The 18733-nt window shown below is 36.8% G+C and overlaps 1 protein-coding gene across 5 annotated transcripts in view; it reads left to right on the forward strand.

Moving 5' to 3' along the window:
- mical2a (microtubule associated monooxygenase, calponin and LIM domain containing 2a) overlaps positions 1 to 18733 on the forward strand; it is a 143888-nt gene that overhangs the window by 99722 nt on the left and 25433 nt on the right. For 3 of the 5 annotated variants that reach the window (XM_056462337.1, XM_056462336.1, XM_056462338.1), the window contains 7 exons: positions 935 to 1048; positions 7192 to 7428; positions 10066 to 10173; positions 15214 to 15288; positions 17917 to 18045; positions 18131 to 18199; positions 18316 to 18399. The exons of 1 other annotated variant lie outside the window; for it this stretch is intronic. In XM_056462337.1, the coding sequence (XP_056318312.1) occupies positions 935 to 1048; positions 7192 to 7428; positions 10066 to 10173; positions 15214 to 15288; positions 17917 to 18045; positions 18131 to 18199; positions 18316 to 18399 (816 nt within the window). The remainder of the gene's footprint in view (positions 1 to 934; positions 1049 to 7191; positions 7429 to 10065; positions 10174 to 15213; positions 15289 to 17916; positions 18046 to 18130; positions 18200 to 18315; positions 18400 to 18733) is intronic. One more of the 5 variants, XM_056462339.1, reaches the window with a different exon arrangement.

The raw sequence follows: 18733 nt of genomic DNA on the forward strand, positions 1-18733 counted from the left end.
ATCTTACCCCAGACATGCTCAATAAGGTTCATATCTGGTGACTGGGCTGGCCAATCCCGGAGCACCTTGACCTTCTTTGCTTCCAGAAACTTTGATGCAGAGGCTGAAGTATGAGAAGGAGCGCTATCCTGCTGAAGAATTTGCCCTCTTCTGTGGTTTGTAATGTAATGGGCAGCACAAATGTCTTGATACCTCAGACTGTTGATGTTACCATCCACTCTGCAGATCTCTCGCACGCCCCATACTGAATATAAGCCCGAACCATGATTTTTCCTTCACCAAACTAGACTGATTTCTGTGAGAATCTTGAAGAATTTGAGAATCTCAAATAGGTCTTCTTCAGTATTTGTGATGATTGGGGATGCAGTTCAACAGATGATTCATCTGAAAAATCTACCTTCTGCCATTTTTCCAAATGATCATCTAGAAGTCAAGTTATTATGTGTTACTCTAACAACTGGGATCGACGACTAGACTTTTGTCAGGTAGCGTACTGTAGAAACTATTTTTTTTACCCAAGTTACATGAAGTGTTTTAAAGTGATCACATACCATTTTACTGAATATTTATAATTTAAAACTGCTGTTATTGGAAACTGAATTAATCTGCAGTATACAGTATATGGCAAATCTTTATCTTTTTTTTGCTTGGTTTTGCAATAAAAAACCTTTGTGTAGTGGAATTCTGCAGGTGCCTCTGTTTGACGTCAACTTACAGGTCTGTATGAGTTCAGAGATATGGATTTAAAAAAAAAATGGCAAATTTTGTGGGTCAACTGTACTTTTAAATAATGACCTTAAACGTTGGCTCTGGAGAATCACTTTACTAGGGCTGATTTGAGTACTTCTGTTTCTATTTAATCTCTTCTTTCTCTTTTCTTCCTTCTGACACTGGCTTCCTCTCTCTGAAACTGCTCCTGGTATAATGATCTCAGTCTGACTGTAATGGTGAGAGGCCTCCTAGACCTCCATCGCTTGATATGACTGATAGTTCCTTCTTTAATATTATCAAGAAGAAGGTTCCTCCGCCGCCACCTCCTAAAAAACAGGTAGAATCTACAAAGGCAATTCACGCAAACAAACACCTCTTAACAAAACGAGCAGCTATTATCTGGTATTACTGTAGCTGTCACATAAACTAGTAATCTAAACTGTTTTATAATAATTTAGATTTAAAAAATTGTCCTCTGGCTACATATATTCATTTTTTTCTATTTGAGTATAGTTTAAAATGACAAAGCTGAATTATTAGCAGCGGTTTCTCCAGTTTTTATTGTAGAATGATCCTTCAGAATTCAATCTGGTTTTGTAATTTGATTTGATTTTGATGTGTAAATATTTATTATTATTATTATCAATAAGAGCATGTTTAAAATCTGGGTAAAGTGAAATATATGTTCTGTTAATTACCACTCAGGCTAAATTAAATGATATAAAGGGCAAGAAACTCAAATAAGTTATCAGAACTTCGAAAATACTCTCTGCTCTCAAATGCTGGGGGCGTGTCCACTGGCTGCACTCAAAGCACACCCACTTGCAGGACTGAGTATGGCTGCATACGAAATCGCCTACTACTCGAGTAGGTACTACATTTGAATTTTAATTTACTTCACGGCCGTTAGAAAAGTACGCTCTATACAGTATGAATGTGAGTAGTGTTATTGAAACTTGGACCTACTACAAATGCCATTAGTCATTATCATGTGACCTATTTTAATCAGTTGCGTCGCTTCACTCACATTCATGAATTCTCTCAAGTGGCATCATAGGATTGCGTAGTGTCCATCGGATGCGCACTTCAGAATCTCTGAGAAGTTGTAGGACATCCGGGTATTTCTCACATACTGATTTTTGAAGTATGCGATTCCAAATGCAGCTTATATCTCTTTACTCCCTTCAGGCACAGGAAGTCAACATGACGTCATATTGACATTGTACCCCAACATACCCCAACGTCGTCCAATGTCCTACATAAAATCAACCTAAAATCAACCAAATATCAACGTCTAATCATGTTACACCTTACACGCTTCCACTATGACATCTGTCAGCCGTTGGATTTGTCACTTTCCAACAAAACCTAAAATCAACCAAATATCAATGTAATTTGAAGTCATTTTTGGACGTCAAAATAATGTTGTACTTAGACGCTGGCTAGACATTGAATTTTGGTCACCTGACGTCATGACCTAACTCTAACCTAATATTAATAACGATGATGTTGAGTGCCTGCTGGGTTGTCAAGCACCACTACAATCTGAATGAATGCTTCTGATGCTACCTCTAGTAATGTTAGCTTAATTGGCTTTATACAGCCTTACATGTTTGAGCATGCTCAAATAGACAAAAATGTGTGTCAGCGTTGCAATGAGTTAAAACCTGCTCGTCTTCCAGGGAAGTGTGGTTCATGGTTAGCACAAGCTCTGGTGCACTTTGAAAAAAAGAGAAAATGAGACAGCTCATGAGTTTTTAGATGCAAATTTTTATAAAGCTCATTGTTTTTAGACAGTATGTTTTCTGATAGCTAGCAAAATGTAGACTGTAGTAGGTAGTAAGACTGTAGACAAAGTTTTGAGTTCGGTATAAATCAGCACTGTCATTTTAAAAAACGTCAATTTCCCGCTATTGCACATGTTTAAACATCAGGGATTGGCCATTATGTTCACATAGGCCGGGGCGATATTGCAAAAAAAAAACATGACGATATCGTGTTTCATATCATTCGGTATCGATAATTATTGAATATTTAAAAAAAATAAGGAATATTAGGATTTTTTTTTTTGTTATTTAATTACTTTTTTTAATTTACCAACATTACTAAGGCAAATAGTTTTAATAGTCAAAACAAAAATATTTAAACAAAATATCAGATCGCTTTATAATAATAATAATAATAAGTGTTAAAGAGTCTCTTAAACTTGATAAATAAAATGTTACAAAGTGTGTGCAATGGTGAAGTGTAAATGCTGCACAATTAAAGTAAACTTTAATGTGTGAATAATAATGATACAGTAAACCTCAAACTCCCTTAAATCTGAGCTTTAAAGGAACCAACCATCATTATTCAAATACATACTGCAACATACTGCAACAATTGTGAGGTTGAATGACTACATTACCCCCTATGCTAAAAAATCTTTCAGAGGGGAGCTAGTGGCTGGGATGCACAAGAAAAGAAACCAAAAAGCCACTCTGGCGACATCCTTGCATCCCCTTTTATTTACAATCTCCTCACTGCTGCTATACGGCACTCATTTTTGCATGTGTTGTTATTGTGACCTGAAGTGACAAGCGTGCGCGTGGATTCCTTGACCATTTACAATGGACTTCTCTCATGCTCCCCTGGCATCTCTGGTAACTAGGCGACAATCAAGCGTTTTCTCAGAGGATGACAAATGAACAAGGCATTGCTGCTGCTTCGATACAAGTTTATGGAGAAAATCGAAAAGCACTTCAGTGTTTGGATGCACTGTGTTTGTCTCAGGTGATTAGTCTACCGCTATCACTGTGTGTATTCCATACAAAGTGTGAAGCAGATTATTTAGTTGAACTTGCATGAAGCGCGGTGCGCTGGTGGCATTACGAAAAGTTAAGATGTTTTCTACTAGATGCGGCTGGAAAATGCACGCGGTTCACGTGTGCGCGCAAGTTGCGTGCCTCCATGTGAAAAGACAAACTGAAACCCTAAGCTTATTGGCACTGCTTTCAATGCATGCGCTCAGCATCCACATTTGAATAAAACTATAGCGCTTCATACCGAAACTACTTACCGAATCTTTTTTATCGATATTGACAATAGTGTTCGGTCAATAAATATCGACACCGATTTTATCGGCCAGCCCTATGTTCACATGCTCAGAAATGATTGGCCTTGTAGGTCAACGGTTCACCAGTCTTCATTATATGAACACAATGGCCAATCAGTGGTGTTTAAGAACATGCTCAACAGCGCCCAGCACTACCGAAGTCAACACTTTTGACAACCCTAGACTGTAGTAATAGACAGTGATAGTAACTCAGGATTAAGCAGTTGAACCAGTGATCATATTATGTAGTAGTTATTCAATCCAGGCTTGTTGAAGATATGTGCTGAGGGCTACGTTTTTGGAAACCACAAAATATGTGCCCAGGGCTATGTCTCCTTGCAGTTTTTGTTTGCACCAATCCACAAGAGGCTGCTGTGTACACTTTTGACAATCTAAAATACAGTTGAAGTCTGAATTATTAGCCCCCTGTTTATTTTTTTCCCGTAATTTCTGTATAACGGAGAGATTTTTTTTCAGCACATTTCTAAACATGATAGTTTTAATAACTCATTTCTAATAACTGATTTATTTTATCTTTGCCATGATGACAGTAAATAATATTTGACTAGATATTTTTCAAGACACTTATATACACTTATAAAAGCTGCTTTTATTCTAGCCAAAATAAAACAAGTAAGACTTTCTCCAGAAGAAAAAATATTATCAGACATACTGTAAACATTTCCTTGCTCTGTTTAATATTCATTATTAAAATTAATTAAATTAAAATTCAAAGGGGGGCTAATAATTCTGACTTCAACTGTATGTTACTGGGCTATATTTTGCTCATACGTGTCATATGCACCACCTTTTCGTAAAATCCACCAGGGGCCACTGTGTACATTTCTTCGAGTATCAACGTCCTTCTTGTGCGCGTCTGTGAGAGAAGCCGGTTGACTTGTCAGGATGCACATATCAGCTTGCAATCGACTGACCCACCCACCCCTTCCCTAAATCAAACCAATAGTGTTTTCAAAAGCAAACTAAAATAGGAGGGCCAGTTGGCATTTCTGTGTGAAGTTTGCATGTTCTCCTCGTGTTGGCGTAGGTTTCCTCTGGGTGCTCCAGTTTCCCCCACAGTCCAAAGATGTGCACTATAGGGGAATTGAATAAACTAAATTGGCTGTAGTGTATAAGTGTGTGTGTGAATGAGAGTGTATGGGTGTTTCCCAGTACTGGGTTTTAGCTAAAAACTAAAATGCATCCACTGCATAAAACATGTGCTGGAATAGTTGGCGGTTCATTCCGCTGTGGTGACCCCTGATAAATAAGGGACTAAGCTGAAGGAAAATGAATGAACTTAAAGAGAAAAACTTTTTTTTCTCGGATTTGTTTTACCTGGTTTCTGGAACCGTTCTTTGTCAAACTCAAACCTCAACACTGTACAAGGCGAGCTATCGAGAACTGGTCACACCGGAAAAGCAGTCCATACAGAAGTAAGCAGTCAGCAGTAGTGCGAAAAGGAACAGAAGTTGTAGCGTTCATTTTATACACAAAATGCAGCCAAATGTAGCCCTGGGTGTATGAATCACAATTCACAAAAATATAGCCCTGGGCACATATTCCCAATGAGCCTGTATGTGTTGCAGTTATAATAGTGTTGGAGCTGGGCCATGCTCAGTGGATTTATTGCATCATCGAGCCACATCTCAGCCCTGCCCAAAAATTATTACAAAGAGTCTTTGTAATGCATTTCAACAATACATTTTTACCATTTCTAATTCTTTTCACCCAGACTTTTATATTTTTCAGTAAATCATAACACAATATCATTCAGACCTCTTAAGGCCCAAGGTGTTTTTTACATGCATTTTTTTATTTCTCTTTGCTATTTGGACTTATTGGAAGCTAATTAGAAAAAAAAATCTGAGTATCATCTTTTGATATGTTGAGAAAAGTTATGTCCATATATGAGGACTTGTGGTCTGAATTTACTTAAAAGACTTTTTCCTGAATTTTTTTATGAATATTTAACATTGAAATTTTTTTTGAACTTGCTTTGACTATCAGAGAGTAAAAACAATTTTCCCCCCATTTTGGACAGTTAAAAATAGGGTTTGGGAAATTTCATATGCTGCAAAACAGTTGCAGGATGACACTGTATGTCTGTAACAAAATATAAAACATTCAAAGTATTTTAAATAGCCACTTAAGAGCTAAAATGTACTGTGCACATATGTGGACACTCAAGCCCTATAGGAGGATAAATGCTAGGTTGAATAATCATTCAGTTCTTTTATTCAGCAAGATCACATTAATAATTGATGAAAGGTCAATGTAATGACTTAATATAATAAAGTAATGACAGCTGAAAAAGTTTTGACATCACAGAAATAAATGATGCTAACAAAACAAACATGATATAAATCCAACACAGGCTCATTGTGAAAACGTAGCCCTGCGGAAGTTTCTGGAGACGAATTATGTAGGCGGAGGTACGTATGGCTGCATTTCATTTTTTTAACGAACGCTACGGGGCGGTGTGACGCTGTTCCTTTTCGCGCTTACCAGCTGAATGCTTACCTCCGTATGGACGGTATACCGGCTGCAACCAGTTTGTCCTGTTAGCACGCCACGTCCGTCGGCAGATTTGTCATGCAGAGAGGAGTTGACCATGAAGACAGGGGTTCGAGTCTGGTGAAGAGCGGTTCCAGAAAGCAGGTAAGACAAAAACAGAATCAAAAATATAAAACAAACAAGCGAATAGCAGGGTGAGAACGTGGTAAAATCTGAGAACATGGTAAAAAAAAAAGTCAGACGAGGGCTTTTATTTTTTTGGATTGCTTTTAAAACGTTTTGGTTGGGTTTAGGGAAGCGGGTGGGCGTGTCAATCGATAAAATTGGTTGGGTTCAGGGGAGGGTGGGTCAGCCGATCGTTCACTCAGTCAGTCAGAAAGTCTGTCAATAAGTGAGTCGACAGCGGCCTCTGGTGGGTTTACGCGAGAATAGCAGGCACGAATGGCACTCGCGAGGGAAATTTAAGATCTCGAAAAGCGTACACGGCGACCTCTGGTGGATTCGCGAAAACAAAAACTGCAGAAAACGTGCCGCCGGGATGTATTTCGCTGTCTCCAGAAACGTCCGTGGAGGTACGATTTCAGAATAAGTCTGGGTTGCATAAATCAGAATATAGCGATTGTCTGATCACAAACATTTTGCTTTATTTAGAGGAAGAAAACTAATTTAAAGTTTATTTCAATCAAACTTTTTACTATCAGTTTTATCATTATTATTTAAAAAATTTAAAACACACTAATATACCAGGCATTACAATAGCAGAGCTAAATGCCACTGTGTAAATCTCTACCTCACTATAATCACACCCCAAAGTTCCCAAAGTATGTCCATATACAGCACTAGTGTCCATATGTGCTGTGTGTTCACAGTTTCCATCCATTGCCCGTGTGCAACACAGCGATGAGTCTTCACATCCTCTGTTCCTCTCGCTTCATTCCAGTCCTCTGAATCCACGGAGGAAACCACTTCACCCGTCACACACACACACACATGCTCACCCGCCTCACACAGAGCCAGACACAGAGAGCTCAGGAAGCCGCACAGCAGTGCTGGCTGTGACCGCGATGCTCCAGCGCCTCCAGAGGGTGGAAGAAGAGATCAGCCAGGTGAAACACCACCATCCTCTTTCTGCCTCTTTGCTGGAGGTCCTGCATTATAATAATCGTCTTTAACTGCTATGTACTCACATCAAAATAAGAATAATTGCTACAGTATGTACTTATCCTATTCAGGGTTTATGAAGTAGGGTTAAAAACTGAGTCAAGTTTAGCACAATTGCTTGGTTATGTTTAGATATTTCTGCACAGAATTTAAAAATAAAATCTGTGGATATATGTGGAATGACTTTCTGAGAGAAACTAGAAACTTAAAGCTACAGTAAGTCTCTCATATAATATATCAGTAACACTTTTGTTTAGGCCACAATTCACTGTATTACCTAACATTACCCTACATTAACTAACACTATTAGTTTAATAAACTATATAATAAATAATAAAATTAGCTGTTTATTAGTAGTAGTATGGTAGAAGTTGGATTTAGGTTTTATGTAGGATTAGGGATCATCTATCACTTTGTAACTAATGAACAGTAAATATGTTAATAAGAGGCATGTAATAAGCCAGTAGTTAATAGCATGAATTGTGCCCTAAACTAAAGTGTGTAAAGCTAATATATCTACTAAAATACAAATAAAATTACTTTACAAACTGTATTTTACATCAGTTATTCAATAATTATTAATAATTATTCATATTATTCAATATTATTACTGAAATTAATATAAAAGCTGAATGAATATATATTTGCATACATTTACCGTACATAAGTAAACAAATAGACTGAATTATGGGCTCAGAAATCTGCCTTGTGGGCCTATGAAGGAAGTGCAGTCGTTAAATATTACCACAGTGTAAATGCCTCTAAACAACAAATGCTTAAAAGAATCTCCAAAAGTTACTCCTGGAACATGCTGATATTTTCCACATTTGTTTAATTTAATAATAGTTATCAAATTATTATACAAATAGTTAAGCCTTTAAATGTAAAATGAAAAATATTTATTATAAACTATCATGTACTGTCATCATGGCAAAGATAAAAGAAATCAGTTACTAGAAATGAGTTATTAAAACTATCATGTTTAGAAATCTGTTTAGAAAATCTTCTTTCTGTTAAACAGAAATTGGGGAAAGTATATACAGCGGGGGCTAATATTGTAATTCAGGAGGGCTAATAATTCTGACTTCAACTGTCTAGTTTAGAGGCAAACTCCAAATCTGTGTTTAAGCAAGTTGGCGACATAAAAAATTATAATTATCGCAATTCTATTGATAGCCCTAATTATAAGTAACCAAATGTCAAACAGGGGTGCGTTTCCGAAAACCATCATTAGCTAACTAAGGTCGCATGTTCCGTCGTTACAAACATAGTTCGTTGATTTGGCGTTTCCCAAATTCATTGTTCCAACGAGCATTCGCAAACTGCGTTGCAAACTTGTATGCTTGCAACTACACCTCTGGAGCTGTAGTTAGAAACAGTTCCTGGCTGTGTTCTATTCCCAGTTATCCCCCCTATGCCCTATTCATTTAGAACATTCTAACATTTAAAATGAGAATTATTTAAAAAAATAAAGCATTAAAGTCTCTCTCTTAGGCAGGGGGGGCAAACTCAGTCCTGGAGGGCCAATGTCCTGCACAGTTTAGCTCCAACACTAATCAAACACACCTGCTTATAGATTTCTAGTGATCTTGAAGACTGATTAGCATGTTCAGGTGTCTTTGATTAGTGTTGGAGCAAAACTGCAGGACACCGGTCCTCCAGGACCGAGTTTGCCCACCCTTGCTCTTAGGTGTAGTTTGCTTTCAAAGTATTTTTACAGTTCCGTGTTAGCGGTCTTTATGCTAACAATTGCGCTCCCTTCGCAGTGCACTTTGAAAACAGTGATGTCATTTTGAACACAGCCGTGGCTCATGATGAAAGCTATAGGTGACTTAATGTTTAAAAGTGGAATTTATGATGCGTCTCCAAAGCTTGCGAAAACAAAAAACACAGCATACGTTAATGCTTTTAATTTATAGTAGGTTATTTATTAAGTATCTGTACTGTATATGACATGGACCTTTCCCAACCCTGTTCCTGGAGGCACACCAACAGTTCATGTTTTGGATGTCTCCCTCATCTGACCCATTAACTTCAGGTTTTGGAGTCTCTTCTAATGTTCTGATGAGTTGTTTCAGGTGTGTTTGATTAGGGAGAGGATGAAAATGTGTACTGTTGGCGTGCCTTCAGGAACAGGGTTGGGAAACTCTGCATTAGAAGAGACTCCAAAACCTGAAGTTAATGGCTCAGATGAGGGAGACATCCAAAACATGAACTGTTGGTGTGCCTCCAGGAACAGGGTTGGGAAACACTGGAACATTTCTGCAGTTAAAAAATAAATAAACAATATCCTACTTAATAATAATAATAATAATCATCATCATAATCATCATTATTATTGTTAATATTATTATTAAAGTATGATTTTTTTCATTTTCTAATGAATATTAAATTTCACTTCTTAATAAATAGCCTCTTTATTTATTTATTTAAATGATTTATAGATGATATAAGAATACGTGTTAGCTTAGTTACATCGTTGTTTGGGAAACGCACCCTAGATCAGCAGATTATGATCTAACACCAATTTTCCTGAAGTCTTTCTTCTCTCCCACTTTTCTCTTTCTGCTGGCCTCACTCAGAGGAAAGCCCAGACTCAAAAGGCCAGGGAGTTTCACAAAAAAAGCATAAAGGAGAAGGCTGTGCATTTGAGCGCTCTGTTCTCTGGCGAGGCCTCCGCTCCTGATCAGGTGACTATATAGGCTTTCCTCTCTCAGCTGCTGTTGCATGCGCTGTGCTTCTGATCACTGAGCGTCATTTCATGCACCTGCAGTCTTTGCAGATATCATCGCATACTGAGTAATTCATTCCCTACGCCCCTGCGCCGCCGTAATTGGGTAATAATCTCTCCTGCAGAACAGATGTGGGTCAACTGAGGGCATACTCGAATACGGTCAGACTTCAAAGGAGTAAATAAAGTCAATGGATACCAGTGGAATCATAACTCACAAAGCGTCTAGGCCAGTGGAAACATATTAGGTGCGATTTGGTTGTTCTATTTGGAATAAATGTTTTCTTAATTCTTTTATTAGCTTGAGCGGGAATGTGAGGAGGATCAAGACTTTTGCGTGGCTCTTTTAGTCTTATAAAGGGAACTGGGATGCTCAGGGGGCCTGTAGGCGTTTTAATTGATCTCTCGGCCTGGAGGAAGAGCTTCTTTTCTTTTTTTACTGCACACATAAGGAGAATCCATCAGTTCAGGTTTTCACAGATTATTCGTGCCATATCCACTTACAAAAAACGATTCAAAGATGATTCCTTGGATTTACAATTTATTTTAAGTTAAGTGGTTGTAAACAATTTATTTGCGGCTGAATTTAAACAAACTAACTAAGTTAAACATTACTAAATTTAATCTATTTAAATTCAACACATATGAATTGTTTGCAACAATTTTGCAGACGCCCTTTTTTTCAGTGTGTGGGATTAAATCAGATACAGATCCCGCAGTATGAACAGTCATGTTGGAATTCATGGTGACTTTTACATAATTTTCCATCAACATGCATCATCATTATGTACTGGTTTTGTGCTTCAAAAACCCTCTACTCCTTAGCGGCATAGCAAAATACCATACCGGGCTAATACTTTACCCTAAAAACTTGAGGTTGTTCATTTTGAATATTTTTTGAATGACAACTGGTACTCCTTAACCAAACATTAACCATTAACAAGTAACCAAAAAAAAGGATTGTTCCTTAAAAACACCATAATAAAATTGTGTATATAAAAAGAATAAAATACAAAGGACTACATGAAATAGCTAAATTAATACATTATGTTAATTGACAAAACCAAATACAACAAGAGCAATGTTCTTTTTGCCCATAGGCAAAGTTTCATGCGGGTCAGTTTAGGACCATGATCTGTTCACATTGGAAATCTGATATTAGCCACATTTATAATAACAGTGTGAACAGCTGTGCAATAAAATCAGGTCTGAGAAAATCAGATTTGAGCACTAAGCCTGTAGGTTGAACATAGCCACAGACAGCCCATGTCTTTATGCAGTTATTATATTTCCCACACTGTGAAAAATGACGAGTTTTCATCTTAATGTAATGCAAATTTTGTCAAAGTTTGCAAAAAAAATAAATCCCAAAATAGATGCATTTTTTCCCAAGTTGTTAAAGTCTGTGTGAAACCAAAATTTGATCTGTGCAAGTTCATTCATTCATTAATTTTTCTTAGTTTTTACAGCTTAGTCCATCATTTCCATCATGGGTCGCCACCACGGAATGAACTGCCAACTACTCTGGCATATGTTTTATGCAGTGGATACCCGTTTAACCTCAACCAAACACCCTGCTGGGAAACTCTGTGCAAGTTAATCCACTGAAAAATATTTTTTTGGTAATCTTTAATCAAATTCTGACCATTCGCTTCCCCATTTGGAGCAGCGGTCTTCCTTTGTTGATGTCAGTTTGAGACCTCCAAAATATTCTTAACTACACCCCTTTTACCATTATTTTGCTATAAGAGAATAATGCGCAAAAAGAAAGCCCCGTCCCCTACTTAACATTCTGTTTCAGTTGGAAGTGCATCAACATACTGAAGCAACTTCTGGTTCACACAGACTTTAAAGTGGCTGGCTGTAGTATTGGTAACCTAGCAGCTAACAGTAAACAAAGCAAGTATAATAATCTGACTGTAATGTTCAATACACAGAGTTTATTCAACAAATGCGTTTCAGTCTTCCATTATTCACATTGACACATTTGCAACAAGTCTAAAACCACCTCAAGTGAGCATAAAAATAATAAAAACATTTTTTTTTTCAAAAAAAGGGATTTTTATTCAAAATTTGCCATTTTAATCACTTGTTACTCATGCAGTACTTCAGAATACGCATTAACACAGGGTGATGGAAATAATGTGTGAGGACCAAAGCTAACTAAGCTGATAACTATGCTAACTAGTGGTACAAAAAAGCAATCTAAAAATATATAATATACTTTTTATTGTAGGAATTTTAGATGGTAATACGATAGACATGACAAGATGGCCAACGATGATTGTGGAAAAAGCAATGCTCAGTCTGATATATACTGTATATATTTTAGAGGTATGAGCCTACACTGGTCTCACAGTTCGGTTCAGTTTCGATTATCATGCCATTGATTCGGTTCAATTCAATATCTCGGTGCATCACAACAGCAGCGATCACAGCTGATGATCCATGATAGACACAGTTGTGAAAACGCACTCTGCAGACACGCTTGTGTCAGGATCAGATCCACAAGTATTGCTACTGTATAACAGCCGAGAGGAGAGAAAAGGTCACGTTTACTTTTATTTTCTCCATGGGAGTGAAATAGGGGCTTCTGCCGTAACTTCACTGTCAGTGAATGACTGTCCAGCAAACACATGCTTTGAATTGTGCAGAGTTTCTGTGTTTTAATTACTCGCGCACACCTCCTACGCCATAGTATTCTACCACCACATAGGGTTAGGATAGATAAATGACATCAGTATGTAATAACCAGTTAGGATCTATTACTGAACCGATACCGAATTGTCCGCGTCTGCATCGCGGGTGCACAGAAGAAACAATAAATTTAGTCCCTTACTTGGTTTAGTCCCTTTCTTAATCTGGGGTCGCCACAGCGGAATGAACCGCCAACTTATCCAGCATATGTTTTACACAGCGGACGCCCTTCCAGCTGCAACCCATCACTGGCAAACAGACACACACATTCACACACACATACACTACGGTCAATTTTAACATATCCAATTCACCTATACCGCATGTCTTTGGACTGTGGGGGAAACCAGACCACCCAGAGGAAACCCACGCAAACATGGGGAGAACATGCAAACTCCACACAGAAATGCCAACTGACCCACCCGAGGCTCGAACCAGTCACCTTCTTGCTGTGAGGCGAATGTGCTACCCACTGGGCCACAGTAAATATCTATATATATATATATATATATTTTTTTTTTTTTTTTACTTTTTTTTTTTCTTGAAAGACAGCAACACAGGAAGATTTTTTTAATTGAGTTTGAACTTAGCACTAATGAGTATTTTTGTCCTGTTTTACAGTAAATCAAGACACATTTTGTTTGAGAACCAAAATAAATTAGAAATACAAATAAAAATGTTTTATTTAAAGGGCATCTAGTTTAGCCCTTTTTTCAGATTTAATATAAGTCTTTTGCGTCTCTGTTTTGCGAATGTTTCTGTAAAGTTTCAGCTCAAAACACCCATCAGATTTTATATTTTATACTTTTATTAAATTCCTATTTATACATTTTTTCACTGGGTGGCGGTTTTGGTGTACTGCTCCTTTAAGGCTAGTCCTCCCCACCTACAGTTTCTACATGCTTTTGAGCGTGCCTTAATCTCCTCCCTCGGCTGCGTCAGACAACAGACAGACTTAAAGGAAGCAGATTGTTTGGTCTAATTTTGTTTATATGATTATACACGTGACTACCGGGACATGTTAATACGCGCAGCTGTCAATCAATTTGGTGGGCGGGGGGACTGCTCTCCTACGTAAAGTTGCGGTCAATCTGAAAACTGCTCCAATTGGTCCATCGTTTTTATGTTGCTAAATTGAAAAAAAAAAGGACTGGGTGTGTTTATATCACCCCAATATGACGGTCTATACACCATACATGCACATATGTCTGTCCAAACAGCTTGAAAAGTAGATTTTTCACCATAGGTGCCCTTTAAAACAAGAACTAATATTTGTCAACGAGTGAAGAAAACCATAAACTATGTTGATTTTGGATCCTACTGCCAAAACATTTAGTTTCCTTGATTTATACATAAACTTGCTTAATTTAAAGACTATCATATTATCTAGCAAATATGAATGTGTCTTGATTTAATAAAGTTCAAATTTTCTGTGGATAAAATAATGCTTCTATATGTTTCACAGAAATATATATGCAGAATATATACACGCAGAAACACTACCTCACTAATTTACAAAATAAAATAAATGTGTGCATCTCTCTTTCTATACTGTAACAAGCATGTTCTGGATCTTGTCATCGGTCATTAAAGTGCAGGCCAGACGTTGCTCCTTGTAATTTCTTTGAACCATTTGAGTATATTTAGCTTTTGAAAACATTCCAAAGAGTGAGTAACATGTGTTGAACAGTCCTCTAGTGAACCATCCAACAACTGCTAAATCTGAACGTTGAATTTTAATATTTTCCTTAAGCAACATCAGTTACATAATACTTGCTTACCTTTGCCCGAAGCAATGGTTTTCTATCTAAATCAGTAGAGAAAAACACGAATGAGCTATATTTTATAAATCAATTGTTTCACATACAGTATAGGCAACTGAAATTAGGAGCAGATGGAAAAGCCCAGGATAAAGTTCTTTACTCAATTAGGCCTCCTGAGCTATACAAGAGCGACATCTGAGCAATACATTTTCCTTATCAGTGGCCTCTAATCCAGTTTTTTTGGTTCATACTGAATGTTGAAGTTATGTTCTGGCCAAACTGACTCCTCTGCTGACTGACCTTGCAGTCTATCTCCACATTTAACCCCACCACACCCAATCCCAGAATGCATCATTGCTCTCTCCCATGTCCTCTTCTAATCGTGTCTTCTGTCCTCTGACACTGCCTGCCATTACTTATATGTGATGTTTTTTCCATTGCTAATACAATTTAACACGGCTAATTCTGCTTTCCCATTTAACAGTCTTCAATGGATCATTATCATTTCATGTCTTTGTTTTCTGCTCCTCCACAATAAGATGGATAGATCTCAGACTGGGCTGTTAGACACGCAGCTTCATGAAGAGAAGAGACAATCAGCGAAGCGCTTACAGGTGCTGAGCAAGATTTTCAGATATAAATTTGTTATCTTCTGTTACACACACACACACACACACACACACGTTATTATTTTTGAAAGTTTTATATTAACCTATTGCATACCTGTCAACATTTGTCTCTGAAAATCCAGTAAATAGGGGGTGGGTGGTTAATGGGGTGGCTTGCTGTTGGGGGTGAGGTGTCTGAATAACACCACTGAGAGCCGGGTAAGTAACTGTACTATGCACCAGGTTTCAGGCGGCCGCTGCGATCGGATACTATACCAAAGTAGGCGACCTGGGGGTGTTACAGACTATACCAAAAAGCTGAGGACTGGGGCCGGAGTAAAATTACGAGAGTTTTCCGGGAGACATAACAAAATGGGAGGGTGGAGGGTCATTGGTCTGAAATACAGGAGACTCCTGGGAAAAACCAAAGTGTTGGCAGGTATGACCTATTGTAAAGCAAATAGGTGTTCTAAATCAGGGGTTCCCAAACTCGCAATCCCCAAAATAACAATGCAGGTGACTCACAACCCCCAACTCATGACTCACAAGGTTTATATAAATATATAAACCTTGCTCACAATGGTGCACACATACCAATAGGCCCAAGTCTATTCATCATTTAATTTTGAAAACTGCCACTCGGAGACCATCTTGCGTGTTTAGTTGTGGCCTGTATTTATTTTTAATGATTGTGAAGGCTGTAAAGATGTCAGAAAGTTTAACCTGGTGCCATAAAATCAGTCTGCTGCCTCTGATGCTATTGCTGTGTCTTTAATATAACTTAATTACCCTGTGTCCCAGGGGTCGCAAAAAAATTGAAAGGCTGATGACTTTTTTTTTTGCAATTTTTTTATGTAACTATAATTTTTTTCTTCTGTTGGTTAATTCTACTAGTTTAATAAAACAAATTTGATTTTTGGAAATCACCAAGTATTTTAATATAGTATTTAGTATTTTAATACTAAATTAAAGAAAATAGAGTAGTTTACTGTGAAATGAAATATCTCTTATGCTTTCTATCATGTTTTTAACTGTAAAGTTCTGGAAACCACAGCTGCCACTTTTTTTTGTAAATTTGACTCTTTTTTTCTTTTACAGTGAACAAGCAGAACAGTGTATTCAGTAGTACATTAGCTTGCAATGCAGTTTTACTAGTGTATCGTCATCTTGGAATTATAAGGTTATATCTGTGTTCTGAATGATTTTGAGATATTAAGCTTCAAAGTTTTTGCATTCCATATAGCAAACAGTATACAGTTGAAGTCAAAATTATTAGCCCCTCTTTTTATTGCTTTCCCCAATTTCTGTTTAACGGAGAGAAGATTTATTTTTTCAACACATTTCTAAACATAATAGTTTTAATAACTCATTTCTAATACCTGATTTATTTTATCTTTGCCATGATGACAGTAAAGAATATTTACTAGATATTTTTTAAGACACTTCTATACAGCTTAAAGTGACATTTAAAGGCTTAACTAGGTTAATTAGGTTAACAAGGCAGGATAGGGTAATTAGACAAGTTATTGTATAACGATGGTTTGTTCTGTAGACTATCAAAACAAATTTCAACTAAAGGGGCTGATAATTTTGACCTTAAAATGGGGTTTAAAAAATTAAAAACTGCTTTTATTCTAGCTGAAATAAAACAAATAAGACTTTCTCCAGAAGAAAAAATATTATCAGACACACTGTGAAAATTTCCTTGCTCTGTTAAACATCATTTGGGAAATATTTGAAAAATAAAAAGGGTGGCTAACAATTCTGACTTCAACTCATGTGTAACATTTGTTTTTTAAAGAAAAAGTCTTAAAATGTAAACAACTTATAAAAAAACATCCCATAATGTAAATAAGTTGTCATTTAATAAGAATAAGTCAATAACTTAATTTTGACAAAAATGTCAGAAAGAACCTTATAGTTCTAAGGTGATGATATTCATAAATGCTTATGGAAACAAAATCGTGACATAAGTGAAAACACAAGTACAATGAAAAATCTTTTTTAACGCTTTTCAATTTGATTCAATTCATCTTTTTTCTATAGCACTTTTACAATGTAGATTGTGTCAAAGCAGCTTAACATAGAAGTTCTAGTAAATTGAAACTGAGTCAGTTCAGTTTTCAGAGTTGAAGTTCAGTTAAGTTCAGTTCAGTGTGCTTAAAATACAAACACTAAAGAGCAAATCCATCGATGTGCAGCTCTACAAGTCCCAAAACTTGTCAATTCTCCAATATACTCAAGATACAATATGATTGACAGTATTGCTGTCTGCAAAATATGCATAGGGAAATGCAAGTCTGATTTTTAGAATGAAAACCATGTCTATCAAAGGAAGCCAAAATCTTAAACGCTCTGATGAAAGTATCATCTCAAAGATCTTCTTCCAGTCATCTGTTCTGCTAATGCACTGAAAAAAAAAATTTCATTGGATTTACTTCATTTTACAAGGTGAGTGGTTGCAAACAATTGATATGGGCTGAACTTAAACAATCATATTAAGTTGAACATCACTACATTTAAATAGTTTGTTTACATTTAGCCCATATCAATTGTTTGCAACCCCTTACCTTAAAAACATTTAGCAAATCCAATGAATCGTTTTTTCAGTGTGATCCACATTTGTCTGTGCAGGCTCACACTTCTTCTGTCCATCTCCCTTCTCCCAAACCCCTGACCACCACTTTAAATCGTCTCCCACAATGCACTGCTTCATCCTGTCCTCCTCTCTTTTCTTCCTGTCCATCTTTTCCAATCCAGCAGGTAAGAGCAAATCTTTAAACACTGTTTCAGTCTCCTAAATCTAATTCTTTCCTTTTCTCCTCTTCCATCTGCATCCATTAATAAGGTGTTTAAACCCAAACCGTTACATGAGCAGCATTTAAAACAGGCCAAAACAGTGAACTCGTCGCATCTGGTGAGTGTTCTCTCTCACTGTTCAATATTGGGATTAATTATAGGTTAGTTATTATTATTGTATGCTTTGGCTACAGCTTGATGATTTATTGAATGGGCTTTCATTTTTGGTTTCAGTTAAGCAGTCACGGAACGTCTCATTTTAGCAAAACTGAGATCCCTCAGTCCGAGGACAACACAAACGTTAGAGTCTATGATAAGGTATCATAGCAGCATCTAAACTTCCTGCTCTGTGTCTTCTGTGATAAAATATATTTGGAAAGCTAAATCAACATGTTTGCACATCAGACAGTGCATGTTTCTTATTTGATGGTTTGGCAAGTGGATTTTTCCACTATTAAAATGATTACTTGCTGTGTGTGAAGTATATCTACATTTGTGCATGTTTTAGTATCATGAAGGAAGCTACCATAATTTTTTCTTAATATATTGAATTGGCTTCTATTTTTAGGTTTTTAATTTGTTTTATTGATTTTGTTGCATGTTTATATCATGCCTTTTAAATATGTAAATATAATTTTTTTTTATTACACTA

Source organism: Danio aesculapii, chromosome 7 (assembly GCF_903798145.1).
Source record: "Danio aesculapii chromosome 7, fDanAes4.1, whole genome shotgun sequence".
Classification (NCBI taxonomy): domain Eukaryota; kingdom Metazoa; phylum Chordata; class Actinopteri; order Cypriniformes; family Danionidae; genus Danio; species Danio aesculapii.